General features: G+C 38.4%; 1 protein-coding gene across 8 annotated transcripts in view; it reads left to right on the top strand.

The window, feature by feature from the left end:
- Nucleotides 1-17,379, top strand: part of GRM5 (glutamate metabotropic receptor 5) — a 289,524-nt gene extending 272,145 nt beyond the window's left edge. For 4 of the 8 annotated variants that reach the window (XM_080567411.1, XM_080567412.1, XM_080567413.1 and 1 more), the window contains 2 exons: nt 247-408; nt 9,663-17,379. In XM_080567411.1, coding sequence (XP_080423537.1) covers nt 247-408; nt 9,663-10,485 — 985 coding nt within the window. In that variant the 3' untranslated portion in view covers nt 10,486-17,379. The remainder of the gene's footprint in view (nt 1-246; nt 409-9,662) is intronic. The other 4 variants (XM_080567416.1, XM_080567415.1, XM_080567414.1 and 1 more) reach the window with 1 other exon arrangement.
- Nucleotides 17,380-17,445: the final 66 nt, after the last annotated feature.

Below are 17,445 nucleotides of genomic sequence, written 5' to 3' on the forward strand. Positions count from 1 at the left end.
GATTCTGTTTCTTGTCTGTGTGATGTCTAGATTTTTATTTTTTTTTCCTACATTGCATTGCCTTTGATGATAATTATTCTTCCTTTTAAAGTTACCTGGAGTTGCTATATAACAGAATTTTGTAGAGCAGAAAAGTACATGTACATGTCAAACAACTGTATTTCATTGTACAGTATTCAGCTTTGTTTTTCCCGGCCATATATAAACACTTGAAAAACTTCTTTTTTATATTTTATATCTTCACAGTGAAGAATCTGTTTGCATTCCAGAGAGTAATCGATCTGAGTCAAGTAGAGATGAGAAAGAGGTTCCCGTTAAAGAGGATGCCCTAACAGGCAAAAAGACTGGAAACTGTGTCAGTCTAATAGTACCACAGCAAGACTGTCAGCTGCAAGACCTACTCAAACAGTTAAGAATATGTGCTGCTTAACAGAGAGTGCAATTGCATTTGATGGCTGTGTTTTGTTGTCTCCAGCCATAGTGTCCTGGCCAGTGGTCCTGTCAAATTTTGTGAGCTCAGTAAAGTTGCCACTGAGTAGCCTAGGAACCTCCCAGAGAGAGCACAGATGTTGCAGAAAGGAAAGTAGGCGCAGATCTTCTGTCTCAGTAAGTACCAGACCAGTGCTGAACATCACTGTGATGAAGTGCACATGGAAAAAGACAGATACAGGCATCTGACCACATATGGAAAATGAAAAGATCCCATCATCTATTCTTGCTTGTATTGTAATGGCAATGAAGATGTCCCGTGACACTGACCAAGTCCCAGTTAGACTAAAAAAGTCTGTGCAGTTTCATCTGGATAGGATTGTTCAGCTCATGTTCTCAAATCCCTCATGCAGTATCATTTTTTTTTTCCAAACCTAGTGTGGATATTTTTCACATCGGGGCTTAATGATCCCTGAATATGTCTTACAAATAGCTTTTTTTTTTTTTTTACCCTCAAGATGAAAATTGACATAACTTAGTAAATGGGTATGCTTTGAAAGGCAATTAATGATTAACAGAATTACTACTTCTGTAACACCAGTAAGCATCATTCACATATATCAGATAAAATCAATTATGGAATGGGGTGTTTTATGAGGCTTTCACAAAGCAAGCATCAAGACATTGTCATATTTGCATTTTTGGTTTGATTAAATACAACAAATAAGAAACTGCTTAATTCAGTGTAGTAATTGTTTTGCCAATATACATAAATGTTCCTGTAGTTATTTATCAGGCATGCAGAACACTGGAAGTTCCTCCAGTCGTGTGTGCTTTGCAGAGGATGGAATTCCAATCAATCCTTGTTTCCTTTTTTCTGGGTATAAAACTAGGAGTGTTAAATCCTTTTAATTTTTTTTCTTCCTTTATATTTTTTCCCTTTCTTTTTCTTTTTTTTTTTTAATTTGCTTTTCTTGTGCACTGCTTGTGCTTCTAATTTCAGTCAGTGCTAAGCTGATGTTTTCTATTTTTTCCCATTTCAGTTTCATACCTTTAGCAAATTATCGTAAAGTCCACTGAAATTAATAACAGAACATGTCAGCTAAGCAATGTTGAAAACATCTTAAAACTGTGTGCATCTGGAAGCAGAACTGACAGTTCAAGAAGTGGCATTCTTCTCTCCCTATCTGGTTGATAGGATGCTCCAGTGTAGCAGAGGTGTGCTCAGAGATGCTTGAAGTGACATTTTTCAGATGAGAAGTAAAACCCAGCACTAACTCCCTTGATTAACAATTGAGATGAATTCTCAGTAAGAGAGGGAAAAAGTTGTATTTGATATTGAAATCATTTTTGCATTTTAGGTCATGACAAGAGAAATGTTTCATTCAGACACCAGACACTTCGTTTCCCATTCCAACCAGGCATGCTGGTGAAACAGATGCCAACATTGCTGTCACTGGTGGCTGTGCTGGGAGGTCAATTGCAAAGGTTCTGTCTGCCAGCTATCCCTCACTTTTTAGTTTCTTTCATCCTCATAGATTATAGTTATTCTTGTAAATATCAGCTGTGACTTCCATGAGGAAAGGAGGTAATGACTGATTACAGTTCAAGGAGTAATACTAGTAAACGTCCTTGTCCTTGTAAACAGAAAAGCACTTTTTTGTTTGTTTGTTCACAATGTGATTGCAAAAGACATTTACTTCTGGTACTTAGTACAGGACAAAATGATTTTTTTTTCCCTGTATCATTCTTCTTTTGTGTTTCATTGTTATTTATCTCCACAGAACAAACAGCTATTTAAAATAAAAGAAAGGGCAACAAGATAAACCATTGCAGTGGTAGAACTGAGCTAGTTTAGCCACCTTCCAGTTCTGCATCCTTTCAGCCAGTTATCCAGGTTGTCATGCAGTCACAAGAGAAACTACATAATTCTTTGTATAAGGTTAGAGGAGCACTCCTCTTCAACTACTTAGTTCATTTCAGTGTTGTTGGCGTGTTACGATGCATTTGCATGCTCTGAGGGATGAAGAACATGGGTCACTACAAGCAAAATGTCTGTTGATCTGAGTGGACTCAACTGGCAAGACTAGGGAAACAACACACTCATGCACCCCTACTTGCACACGTTGTGGGCACACACACAGATCACCTCATCAGAAGTTTTTAATTAATTATACAGATATCACACAAATCCTTTTCAGGTAGAATAATTATATCATTGAGTGATACCTCCTTACCACTGTCAGCTGTTTCTGTGGAAAAGCCAGGAGCAAGGAGGGAGGAGGCTCCCTTAAGCACAGGAGAAGACTGTCCTTGATAAACAGGCTTGCTCTGCACAGTGTTGGAGCAGTAACTCATCATCACCTTCTTAAAAATAAGATGTTGCTTCAAGTTGGAAAGCAACGCTCTACTTTAGCCACTAAAGTAGACACTAACTTAGCTACTAAATTTAGCTAAAAAAAATATAAAAAATCAAATTAAAAAAAATGTAGACCAATGAATGTTCTGAAACATGAACTTTCACCCTTGGACTTATAAATTAAAGAATTTTATTTCTTATTGTATTCATGTCAGCAGAGGTTCCATACTGACCATAAAGGTCCCCTTTATTTTTTTTCCACCTTCTTTTTTCAGCTCTATCATTTCAAGTCTGGAATCAGATACTAATATTTTTACATGATAGAGAACAAAACTTCTCTTAATTTTTTATTTTAAACTCCACCGATCCCCCTTGTATTCCAGTTTTCACAGGTGAAAAGTAGAATCATAGAATGGCTCAGGTTGGAAGTGACATTAAAGACCACCCAGTTCCAACCCCCTGCCATGGGCAGGGACACCTCCCTCCAGACCAGGTTGCTCAAAGCCCCATCCAGTCTGGCCTTGAACACTTCCAGGGATGGGGCATCCACAGCTTCTCTGGGCAACATGTGCCAGTGCCTCACCACCCTCTGCATGAAGAATTTCCTCCTAACCTCTAGTCTAGATCTCCCCTCTTTTCATTTAAAAGCATTCTCCCTTGTCTTGTCACTGTCTACCCAAGAAAAAGTTTGCTCTCCATCTTTTTTATAAGACTCCTTTAAATATTGAAAAGCTGCAATGAGGTCACCTCAGAGCCTTCTTTTCTTCAGGCTGAACATCCCCTGCTCTCTCAGCCTTTCTTCATAGGAGAGGTGCTCCAGCCCTCTGATTAACTTCGTGGCCCTCCTCTGGACCTGTTCTAACAGATCCACATCCTTCTGGTGATGGTGGCCCCAGACCTGAATGCAGCACTCCAAGTAGGGCCTCACAAGGGTAGAGTAGAGGGGGACAATCCCCTAACTCTCGCTGCTGGCCACACTGCTTTTGATGAGGCCTTCTGGGCTGCAAGCGCACACTGTTGGCTCATGTCAAGCTTTTCATCTACCAGAATCCCCAAATCCTGCTCTGAATGAGTTCTTCTAGACTGTGCTCACAGCTGGGATTGCCTCAACCCAGGTGCAGCACCTTGCACTTTGACTTGTTGAACCTCATTAGGTTTACATGGGCCCACTTCTCAAGCTTGTCCAGGTCCCTTTGGATGGTATCCCTTCCTTCTGTTGTATCAACCTCACCACTCGGCTTGGTGTCATCTGCAAACTTGATGAGGGTGAACTTGATCCCACTATGTCATTGATAAAGGTACAGTACCAGTCCCAAGACAGCCTCCTGAGGGACACCACTCATCACCAGCCTCCACTTGGACATAGAGCCATTGACCACCACTTTCTGGGTGCAACCTTCAAGCCAACTCTTTATCCACTGAATGGTCACCTTTCAAATCTCTCTCTCTCTCCAGTTTGGAGATCAGGAAGTCATGTGGGGCCATGTCAAAAGCCTTACAGAAATCCAGGTAGATGATATCAGTCAGTCTTCCCTTGTTAATTGATGAAGTCACTCCATTGTAGAGGGCCACTAGATTGGTCAGGCATGATTTTCCCTTGATGAAGCTATGTTGGCTGCTGGATCACCTTCTTGTCCTGCATGTGCCTTGACACTGCTTCCAGGAGGATCTATTCCATGATCTTCCCAGGCACATAGGTGAGGATTACTAATCTGTTGTTCCCCAGGTCCTTCTTCCTACCCCTTATAACATGGGAGCAATGTTTCCCTTTTTCCAGTCACTGGGGACTTCACCTGACTTCCGTGCCTTTTCAAATAAGATGGAGAGAGGCTTTGCAACTCCACCATCCAGTTCCCTCAGGACCCTGGGTTGCATGACCTCAGGCCCCATAGACTCGTACTTGTTCACCTTCATCAGGTGGTCTCGAACCTGGTCTTCGCTTACAGTGGGAGGGACTTTGCTTCCCCAGCCCTCGCTTAGAGGTTCAGGGAAATGAGAGACATGGGAAGCCTGACTGGCAGTGAAGACTGAGGCAAGGAACTCACTGAGTACCAACACCTTCATGTCATAGAATTATAGAATCATAAAGTCATAGAATCATGTCCATTGCTACCAGTTTTCCCTTCTAAATATAAATACTAAGTATGTAGATATGCATTCTAAGCTTTCTCAGAAAATATTAAATTCCATAATTTTAAACTTATTTGACTATTTCATTTAAACTTATTAACAAGAGTATAAGTGACTTATTTTCAAGTTAAACATGGCTTAACTTGAAAACTAACTAAACATAGTTTCAGTAATTTTCCCAATGCTAGTAACTAGGCACATTTCATCAGAATTAATTTTAGCAGCTTTAGGAGATTAATGAGAATGGCACACTTGCTAAAATACAAGGGGTTTTAGCTGCTGTGACTGACAGTTCCACTTCCTGATTTCCATTTCTTCTGTATTTTGAAGGACTTCACAAATCACAGTTGCTTTAATGGCAGCTGGCTAAAGAAACCCTGGTGGCAGAGCTATGCACTGTTTCATAGAGAATCATAACACAGAGCAAAAAATCTGAAACAAAACTGCTATATCAACCAAAACCAGGGAAAAGTGATTTATTTTGGATGTTAAAAGAAAAGGAAAAAATAAATAAAAAAGATATGTAATGGAAGGGATTTTTTTTCCTACCGCCTAAGTAGATGAAAAGCAGTTAATACACCTTATGAATACAGAGCAAAGTCCTAAAGACAAAACTTATATGACTCTAAAAATTTTAAGTAAGAGAATATATAAATAAGAAACAGTACTAATTGTTTTTCTGTTAGGAAGTGGACAGCTATAGGGAAAATATTTGAAATATCAGAGACTTCAAAAGCTCTCCCATTTATACCACTTTCCTTTCTTGTACATATTATGTTATATCTAGAAGACTGGGAAGAAAACTAGCTATCAAAGTCGAAGCAGCTTTTAGTAAAGAGACAGAAAAAATAATTAGTGTGACTGGTTCTGAGGAAATCCTTATTGTACATAAAACTGAGCATAATTAACCTATAGTGAAAGCAATGAAAAAAATATGCCATGCAAAAGACTTTATTATATGTATATATATATCTTCCTAACATTTTGGTTTGGAAATTATGTCACTAATTGGAGTTTGCTCATCTCCAGACATGACCTGTACGTTGCTCTGCTCCAGTCAGTGGATTGTGCCAGTGGAAAGGGCAGAGCAGAGTAAAGAAACATAACCTGTATTCAGATGGACTTAGTAGAATTATTAGGGAGCACAAAAGTGTAATTCTGTTGTTCTTAACTGAGAGAGCCAAAATCTGTTTGCAAGAAAACTCTAAATAATTAACTGACCTAAAATTTCCAGTCATTCAAAGGGATATGGAACAGCTGGTCATAATAAATGTAAACAATTGGTTGTGATATTACATTAGGAGATATTGCAATCTATGTCCTTGCTGTATCTTTATTTCTCTAAGTTGTGTGCATTGTGGTGGTTTTCAGTTAACTTGACGGAGTAACAGTATACATTTAAAGCAAGATCTTAAAATTCCACCCCTGAAATTTACCCCTAACCCAGCCTCATACCTCCGGAAAACAAATGTTGTTGCTTTCATACAGATGATAAGTGATTGCACATCTCAGTCAAGTGTTGATTTTGTAGTAAGTAGGTGCAACATGATAAATGGGATGATACATTTATACTCCCAATTATTGCTGGGCAAACTACTGGAATTTTAACCACAGGGCCTTTAACCACAAAAATTTTAATGACATTTATATCAAACAGCCTCTGGGTCTCCTTTAGGGCCCCAGGATCTCCATTAGGACCACACATATGGCATAATTATATTTGGGCACAGCACAGAGCCCGTAAGTGAGTGCATCAGTCAAGACTGACCCAAAATCAAACTGGGATTTAGGGGGCTGGTAACAGCTGTTCCACTGAATATTTAACTGCTAGCTGGATGCATCCCCAGATTTCATCCTTTTTCATTCCTCAGGCTCCTCAGCCTTATATCACATGTCCTCCTTAATAAATGTCTCCTGACCAGGGAGGGAGTAATATGGTACCTTCACAGCCTTTTACAATCTGATCTTCATTCAACTGAAAATGTGTACGTGCTGTTAGTATTTAGTTACACACTTATATCCATAGGGTTTGAACTTCTTACTGAGCCAGTGTCAACCATGGAGGTACGCTAGAGTACTGTGCTTGGGGTAAGTGGTGTACAGACAAAGCACAGCTTTCTTTGGGCAAGTTTTTCTATCTGTATCGGTAAATTTTCCGTGTTAATAGAATTTATATTGTCCCTGTGGCGGGCAGATCTGTCACAAACTCCTCTGAGCTCTGCGCTCATCAGGAGTTAAGAGACCTCAGGTAGGACACCCAGGACTGGAACTAGGCTCTCATACTGTTAGATCAAGATTAAGAGTGCCGGGTGACACAGTCTCCTGGTCCAGCTCAAATTCGGCACAAGTTGGGAGGAAGTCCCATCATCATCATCATAATAGAAATAGCGGCAAGAGTTTGCCTCCCGAAGTACCTAAATTTGGGTCCTGCTGCTGGCACTGAACTATCAGTGAGCTCAGGACCCAGCATGACCAAGGAGTCAGGGCTCTCAAATGGCTCTGTGCACCTGCTGGGTATCTGTGCTAACGAGAGAATCACACAATCCTCAGAGGCAATGGTTTCTCTCTGAAAGACATTAGCACAAGCTCCTGTTCAGCTCAGAATCACATCCACAGAGATGCAAAGAGTTGAAGTGACTAGTGCTACAGGTTAGATTTTGCTTTTCCTGCTTGCTCTGATTGAGGTACAGCAAAGGGTGTATTGTAAAAGCAAGCTGCAAACCATCAAATGTTCTATCTGGCATTTTGGAGGTAGGTGCATAATAGTTGTTTACAAGTTCCAGAGAACAGCCTAGTGAGGACTGCAAAAGAAGGGTGACCCCTTACATACTCATACAGATTATCTCCCAGTCTAGCCTGTCTTAAAATATCCCCTGGTTTACATTGTGTTTGTCTGCTGGACTTTGTCATGCTGCTTTTGAAGGGAAAAGCTGTTGGCATATGTTGTGTTACATGACCCATAGTAATTCCATATAATGTAATCGTGGATGTGAACCTACAAGAAGATTTTGTTTACTCTCAGCACACAACCTTTTTCTTAGATGCCTGGAAGAGTTATTATACTGATAGTGCCTCCACATGAAAGCTGGTATAAAGTCATTTGTGTTTAGTAAACTGTGTGTCTTGCAAACTGTTTCACTGCAGGCTATCGTGTCTGAGTATATCTATTTCAGGCTAAAAAAGCAAATAAACGAACAACAAATTTGTGACACTTCAACAGGGTCTCTAATTTGCTCATATTTCCAAAAATCCTAAATGGCTGTACCAAATGTTCTAGAAACCAAAGTGAATTGTTTAAAGTTCTGTTGCATCATATATATAAATCACATTTATCTGTATGTGGAGACTATGTTTTCCCTGTTGACATCATTTCAGAGTCATTGTCTGTTTCAGCTAAGAAATATTGCTAATGGTCTTTCTTAATCCCAAAATCTATAGGTTAAAGTATACATAAGCAATAGCTCTTCGGTCTAAGGATCAAGTAAAAGGAAAGGAATTATTGCGTAGTGTGTTTTTATAAGCACCATAGCTGGCTTTGCTCCGTGAGATGTTGCTTTAAGCAGGAAGAGCAGAAAAATAAGCAACTTTGATGAAAAACAGATCATGATGGGATCTGAAGAGAAGTGACCCTAAGTGGACTCATTTTGGAGGAGCGTAAAGTAAAATGTTTATTGTTGTCTCCAAATTCAGGCCACCATGAGAAACTATGTGTATACCTTGATACTCCATCATTTCTTTCCTTCTTGAAAGACGTTCTCTGAGCTGACCTGCAATTAAAAAATTAGCTTCTTTAAACTAGTGGTGGCTAACCTGTCAAGTATTTTTACCAAGAAGTCACCCACCAGAAACATTTCTCCACACACAACCAGTATAGACACTTTCTGAGTATCAGTCCAATAATTCCAATCTTATAAACAAATTTGCTCCCAGCCATAACAGACTACACTTCTCCATATCCCAATCTATAACCCTCACCCCATACCACAAGCCATGGTCAGAGCCCTACACTGAACTCCTTACCACTGAATGCTCCCTGGCTACTGTACATAACTGTTCCCTGCAGCCAAGCCAGTCCAAGTCTCCCACCTATTCCCTTCAAGCATTTACCTTTTTTTTCCTCACTCTTCCATGCAGCCCTCAGTCCCACAGTCCCCCTTCATGACACCAGTCCAACAGAAGGAAAACCACCAAGCTGCTCCTTCCACCAGGACAGGCACCAACCATGCCCCAGGGGCAGCATCAGAGGGGTCAGCAGTGGCCATGAACTAGCACAGAGTAGTTTGATGCACAAGTGGCCTGTGCAATAAGCTGGCCCACTCTGTTATTTTTTCCAGAACATATAAGTATAAATGATAGATTTAAATATATTGCAATAGGTAGACATAGATAGATATAGATATAGGTGATATAGATTAGATATAGATATAGATATAGATATAGATAGATAGATATAGATATAGATATAGATGATATAGATATAGATATAGATAGATGATATAGATGATATAGATGGTATACGTGATATAGATTAGATATAGATATAGATAGATGTAGATGTAGGTAGATATAAATATAGATCTAGATTTAGATAGATATTTTATAGATATAGATACGGAGAGATGAAATTACAGTCAGCTTTATAATAAATGTGAACTCTGGGATAACACATATCCATGGTATAGGTACATTGATTATACTTTTAACTTTGATGCAAGTTACCATCTGATCTCATTTCTGTTTACAGCTCTAATGGGAAATCTGTTTCCTGGGCCCAGAATGAGAAAAGCAGCAGAGGAGCACACCTTTGGCAGAGGCTATCAATCCACATCAACAAAAAAGAGAACCCCAATCAAACTGCAGTGATCAAGCCTTTCTCAAAAAGCACAGATAGTAGCCGACACAGTAGCAGTGCTACATTTCCCGAGTCCAGTGCCAAAACGCTTTATGATGTTTCGGAAGCAGAAGAGCAATACCCAGCTCCGTACAGACCGCAGACTCCCTCACCTGTCAGCACCGTGAGCCACAGAACTGCCTCTGTTAGCCGAACAGAAGATGATGTCCCTACTTTCCAGTCAGAGCCTCCTCAGCGAAGTAGCTCCTCTCAAGGCTCCCTCATGGAGCAGATCAGTAGCGTGGTTACTCGTTTTACAGCCAATATCAGCGAGCTGAACTCTATGATGCTTTCAACAGCCACTCCAGGGACAATGGTGGCCACTCCTCTCTGCTCTTCATACCTGATTCCACGGGAAATCCAGCTCCCTACGACGATGACCACGTTTGCAGAGATCCAGCCGCTTCCTTCCATTGAAGTCAATGGCGCTTCACAGTCAGCCAGGAAACCTTCAAATGACAGCGTCAAAGAAGGCACCTCAGAGACCCCATCAGCAAAGCAAGACCTTGAGGAGCTGGTAGCTTTAACTCCTCCTTCTCCTTTTAGAGACTCCATTGATTCTGGAAGTGCATCTCCCAGCTCTCCAGTTTCTGAATCAGCTCTCTGTATCCCATCCTCCCCAAAGTATGACACCCTCCTCATCAGAGATTATACTCAAAGTTCTTCTTCGCTGTGAATGTAGTTCAAGAAAGCATTGGATCTCAATGACTACAAGCAAGTAGTGAAGGGACAAGCCGAGCCTTCAAGATCTCCAGTGTTTACTCAGAGTGAGAGGCGTTGGGTCATCTTCTGAGAAACAGAGAGGAAGAAGTGGAGTTACTTGATAAGTGGAAACACCAGATTAATGATGCTGTTTTAAAGACAAAATGACTCTTGGCAGATTATCGTGGCCTTAAAAAAACATGGGCTTTTCAGAAACACTGAATCTATTTTTGAGGGCTTATAAGGAGTCTGTTAAATCAGTTACATACCAAGTGCTTTGCTTTAGTATTACAATGAACCGTGTGTACAATATATATGGGGGAGGGGGGAAATTAGATTGTAAACAACTGTACAATGGTTTGTTTGTTTACTCTGATTCCTTACCCAGAAGTGAACCTTGATCTTTTATCAAGAATAGAAGACCAAACATTGAATGTACATTTTCTAACAGACTCTAAGACTCAAATCTGGGACCAACCTGTCAAGTTTCTTTCTTTTCTTTTTTTTTTTCTTTCTTTTTTTTTTTTCTAAGAAGATCTCAAAAAGCAGTAATGTATGTTCAATAACTACAAAACATTTTGCTGAAGCATATTGTGTCTGTGATACGTTATACGTGGATAACACTAAGCTGAAGCTTTGCAGTGAGTGACTGCAATATGGAGGGTTTTACAAGTGACTTCTCAACTACACGTTTGTTTATGAAATTCTCTTCTATCAGTATTGAAAAAAAATCAATTTGTTAACATTGGATTCACCTTCACAGCAACAGAACCCAAGGAAGATTTCCTGACTATTTCACCATGTTGCCAACTAATAACGAAGTAGCAAAAAATATTTTCTGGAGTACTGTTTTGTAATTCCCTTATCAGGGCAAGTTGTTGTGGTGAATATTCTCTTTCTAGCAGCATTACCAAGCTATATTACAGCTGCACTCCCTACTGAAATTAATACATTTTTATGGACGTTCTTGTGCTAACATTGCCAGTTAAAACACTTATTCAGGCTCCCATAGTCTTTGCTTGTAAGGAACAGGTAAACACTCTAAGGATTTTCTCCATCTTTTTGAAAGACAGAATTCCAAGAGACCAATATGGATTATGATGAATGTTAACTGCCAGTGGAAATGTTGTCATAATCATAATTTATATGCAGAGAAAAAGCCTGTGTCAAAATCTGCTTAGAGGTGGTTTAGCTACTCTTTAATAAGCAACAATTTTAACTTTATTTAGCTGCTGATGCCTTGCAGCTATGAACTGTGACAAAAATAAAAATAAAAAATAAAAATAATTAAAAAAAAAAAAGACTTTCAAAGCAATACAGAGTAAAGGTTAAAGCAGAGAAGACCTAATGAGATATAAATGAACGGAGTCCTATTTTTTCCTATATGAAGGTAGTACAGTTTAGTGCACTTCATACTGTCATGGCACTTTTTTGACAAAGGCAGGGAAGGGATTTAAAGTTTGAATAGAAGCTAAATAATTTTTGTTAGGTGTAGTTAAGTAGAACTGGTAAGTCAGGCCCTAAACGCACACTGTATTGGCTTCATGACACTACTTCACGACACAGCTGTTCTCAGGTGCCAAACTTTTATGGGTTTGTTTTATTTTAATTAAGGCTAGTATGAAGTGGTGAGTAACGTAGTTCAGTTCATAGTTAAGTTGACACAGCCTTATACAGAAAACAGCTTCATGGAAGGAAGCCTTGAAATAAGGCTTCTTTGTTTCTTTTCAAAATATTTAGAGCTTATTTCTTCAAAAATATTAATCAAAATTCATACATATTTTCTCTCCCCCAAGTCCAAAAAAAACCCAAATATTTGAAATATTTAATACAAAAAAAAAGATTAAAAAATGAAAGCACATTCACATACTTTAGCAACAAACATTTTCTGTTCCTTTTGAAGTTAGTTTCACCATTATGTGTTGCACTCCAATTTGCTTCTCAACAACATTAAAAAAAAAGGACTAGATGAATGAATCCAGGCTAACACCTCAAAGACATACCCTAAGGATTCTGTACATCCTGCACAAGGCAGTGTTATCCAATATCTAGTGTATGAGCATGTTTATTTTGCCAGGTACAGTCACTTTCTAGCTTTGCCTATAGCAAGAACCAGCAGGTCACAACCCAGCTCTATTCTGGAAGTCAGGTAGATACAAGTTATGATTATAGGTCCTTGTTCCTTACCTTATTCTCTTTTCCTTGCACAAGTGATTAACATAGAATCAGTTCTGTGCAGCTGTATAGTTTCCAGACCAGAGCTTGCTTTTGCCCTCCTGGTTCAGAGTACTAGCATGTCTCACCATTTTCTAGCTGCCCACATCTTTAGGAGAAAGCATCTTCTTTCATAGGTTACAACCCACATTTAAGGAAAGGGCATGCCCAATCAGCCTATGACACAAACATTCTCATATAGGGAGTCTAGACCACTTAAATGTTGTTCATGGCAGATTCATATGATAATGTATGTTTCCCATCAGTGCTATATTTTTTTGATATATGTGGACTGTGATGAGATAATTAATGTGAATTTCAAAGGAATTCTAATTGTACACATTCTCTTATACTTCAAGCTGTTCACTAATGTCCTTACTACATCCCTCTTCAACCTGAACTTTCCCTAACCTTATAGGTCCTCATTTCTGAAGTCTTCTGTTTTGTTGGTAGACACTTACTTATCCTGCTAAGTGGAAATAAATGGGCTTCACTGCACTGTGAAATAATGAACAGTGGAAATAAGGATTATACAGAGAGATATAAAAAATAAAATAAAATTAGTAAAAAGGAGAGGGAAATAGAAGCTGTCAAACCATGACACAGCATAAATATACCTCTTATGCTACCAAATTGCAATTCTGCACAATCCTGGCCATAGCTATTGCTCAGAGATTCTTGACAACTTTTGTCTGTAATGCCAAGAAGATATATTTATGCATGTATGTGTGCATATATATACACGCACACATACAAAACAATCTAATGTCTGAGTACATATTTTCAGAGGCTAGAACCCTAGTGTTACACTACCAAATTTCAAACACTTGCTTACTCTCATTTTTGGGAAGAGTTCAGTATCTTTTGTATATCTATCTATCAGCCAGAACAGAAATTTTAATTGCACAAGGAACCCAGGATGGACCCTGCTGCAATAGTACCTCTGTTATCAGTCTATACTCAATGAATGTTAGGTCAGCATTAGTTTCTTCTTATGAAGAAGTTAGAATGCATTTTAATTGTACACACTGGAATGTGATGACTTTACTTTAAAAATGTTTGGATTTTGCCAAAGGGAGGAAAAATTTCTGGAGGAAGAAGATAACAATCATGTATTGAACATAGCAGTAACATGCCCAGTAGGAGATTTGCAAGACTGAAAAGTCCTATGAAAGAAATCAGTGGGTTTGATACAAGAAAGAAGAAAATTATGAGTGACAGACATTATGATTTCATTATGCTGTTTGTATGCTACTCTCATTTAAGGACATTAAGATTTAAAAAAAAAAAAAAAAAAAAAAAAACAAGGTTTTTCATCCATTAAAGTATTAAAGTAAAGGTTACAATCATGAACACTTTCCAGTATAACTAAAGAATGAAAGAATGTGCAAGTATCAGCTGAATGGCTTGAAATTGCCTTCCATTTTAGTGCTGCTGCCAAAAAGGGAATTAAAGAAGTTGAAAATATTGTCATTCTTGACCACAGGAACCTCAGAAAATCATTTGTTTCTTTTGTGCTTGAGGTGAACCCTGAAGACTGAAAGTGTAACCATCTTTGGAAGCTATGGTTCTGAAATATATGTGAATCAGTCTGGCAGGCCAGTTGGGAAGAAATATTAGCAATACTAAAGAAGATCTATATTTTTCAATTGGCTCTGAAAAATAATTGCATAACTTTGGAGATGTCCTTCCTTGTACTTCCTTATACTCATACACATACCTTAGACCAGAGATTCTTAGATCATAGTCCACAAAGCACTTGCTGATGCATCGTGGAAGTCTGATTGATCACATGATATGTTTTGTTCCTTTGATTTCCAGATACAAAAATGAATTAAAAGTTAAATGTTAATTTAAAATTAACTGGTAAAAGTTTTTAAAAGAAATGTTAGCTTGTTTGGAAGTTTATTCAGTTGCTGGATTTGCAAAAGGAAAGCTTTGTGATCAAAGCTGGGAGAATGAGATCTCCAAAAGGACTAAATGGGAGGGACAATCCATGATTCAGACTCTGGATGATAGTAGAGTTCACTTGGGAATGTTTTCTTTAGAGAGAACAAACCCAGAAAAACAGCAAAGCCGTGTGTGTAAATTCTGCAGAGGAAAGAGAGCAGCTTTGCTGTTTTGCTTAATAAATCATTTATGAGGTGAGAGGAAAAAAACATGAAAGGGACAGACAGCATACTGAAAATATTGGGTGCAGTTACTGGGCTGACTTAAAACAGGACTTTGGTGCCTAAAGTTAGGATTTCTGTGAAATTTAATACCTACTTTCAAGACTCAATTTTAAAACCCCCTGATCAGCTGCCACCTCACTCAGGCATCTAGCATTGCATCTCTGTATATTGTCAGAACTGCCCTCGTCTTGACACATCTAAAGGTCTTTGCATCTAACTCAATGGAAAATCCATTAGGGATCTAGAAAATAGTGGTACCTAAGTTTAAATCCCTGTATATCCCATGAGTAACTATACAGAGCTTACAGAACATATGTCAACAGGATTATACTCCCTATAGAGAAGAAATCTTCCTTTGTTTTAAGGTTGTGAATGTGGTTATTGCTGCTGTTTTTATAATAGTCTTGAGATTAGAGTACTCAGGTAGAAGGTGAGAGACCAAAATTGAGACCCTGCCATTGTCAGAGATGATTGAAGTCTCCCCCAGGTAGGAAAGAGCTCTAATGACTCTGTGTCAGGGCACCCTCTCTTCATCTCACTGAGGTAACTTCACATTAGAGAAACACATTTAAGAGTTCCAGAGTAGAAAATGAAGAGTTACTCTGCATGCTGATAGGACACTTGGTATAGTTAGGGATGGTATGACCATTTAATATAAAATACTTTTAAAATCTTGGAAGCAAGGACTGGGTGGGTATTTTAACTCAAAAGAAGTGGAGCCAACATTTTTTTCTGAGCTATATATTGGCTCAAAAATTCCTTAAATCTTCCCTGCAAAGTGCTTTAGTGACAGGAAGGGAGGATATGCCCTTCCTTACCTCTGTGTCTGCAACCATCTTGTCTTCCACCTGGAGTTCTGAGCCCTCTCCATGCGAAGAGAGAGTCTGAGTCTTCTTTGATGGGGGAAGGAATTAAACTTGGGGTTCCTGTTTCTTCTCTAAAACTGCAGAAAAGAAAAAGAAGAAAGAAAGAGAAAGAAAAAGAAAAAAAAAAAAAAAAGAAGAAAAAGAGCTCATTTGGTTTTCCTCCAGCCACCTTTTACAAAGGCAACCCATATCTGAACAAAAACTGTACCCATCTGCAGAAATGGGTATTTTCTGTACATTGCATTTCAATACTGGCTTGTGTAGATTCATCTCAAACATCTTGTTCCATTGTTTTCTTGGGCACCAAGTTCTTCTTGTGAATTTCACAGTAAGCTTAGACTTTTAACGAAGGGTTCTGGCCTCCACACTAGAACCAGATACAATAAAAAATTAGGTATTACATTGCATAACTTTAAGTGCTGAAGTCCTTTGCTGGCACTGGCCCTTAAACTTTTGAGGTCAATGGAATCACTCTAGATTTATATCCATGTAAAGAAAATCTATGTTTGATAGCCATGAGCCAAGTCTAGATCTTGGCTATTTATTTGCTGGAGCAGAGAACAATAAATAAAGTTTGTTCTTCCCACTGTCTTTTGAACCAAGCAGCAGATGCATTTTATTAGGCTCGTTCTCAAACCAACTTACTAGGCTTGGTGAACAGTACCTTCCCACTATTCTTCTTAAGCACTGCTACTCTAACAGGTATCCCAGTGGGAAAATTGTACTTTGACTAAATCTGTTATGGGATGTGAGATAATAAACCCCAAAATAAGAAACAGGTCAGTTTTCCTGCAGTTTCATGAATCTCATGAAAGGAAGTCAATACTCTCCATGAGCAACAAAATCATTCCTCTGCTACCCATTTCAGTGTGCACTGCACATATTAAATACTTCAGCTGAATTATCTGAATTCACTTATTTTGCCATAGCTTATTATTATAACCTCTGTTCAAATCTCTGCAATTGCCACTTACAATTTTATACTGTGAATAGGGAAAAAGATACAGACCAGTGAAGCATAAAGGTAAGTAAAAAATTCATCTAGATGATGAATTGGTGTATGTGGCTGGTTTTGTCTTATCTGAGTAATGACAGTACAAAAAAACAATAATCATTAAGTCACTCTGATCTGCCAAATGGGAACAAATATACTATGTATATTACATGTACTAATAGGATTATATGGCAGCTGCTGGTGGTATTTGTAATTAGAAATCTATATAGAATATAGATGTTTTAGAGAGATGGTGCCAATTCTAAAAGATTTGCGTGGGCTACAAGTGCTTGTAATTTTTTATTTTTTTTGATTTGCTAATAACTTATGAACAACTGGTTTCAAACATTCTGTGAGCGTTTGTTCTTTTTTATGTTGTTGCTGCTTATACTATTAAAAATAGAGAATGTAAAGTTATTATTTTGATGTGAACTGAAAATGATTTTTCATAAAATTAACATTTTTATCAGCTTTGGTTTTGCTTTATACCTGTACAAATGTAATTTATTTTAGCATTGAAAACCACATTTGCCTGTTTCTCGATTGTCTACATCATGTTATAATTGGTGTTTATGTAGAGTCAGGTACTTTTTGAACAGTATTAAAAAAATCCTGTGATATGACTTAAATCTTGATTTTTTTTCCTTTGAAATGCTTACAGCTATGTTTTCAATGCATTTTTCTGC

The sequence above is a fragment of the Anser brachyrhynchus genome (genome assembly GCF_964034855.1).
Source record: "Anser brachyrhynchus genome assembly, chromosome: 1".
Taxonomy (NCBI): Eukaryota; Metazoa; Chordata; class Aves; order Anseriformes; family Anatidae; genus Anser; species Anser brachyrhynchus.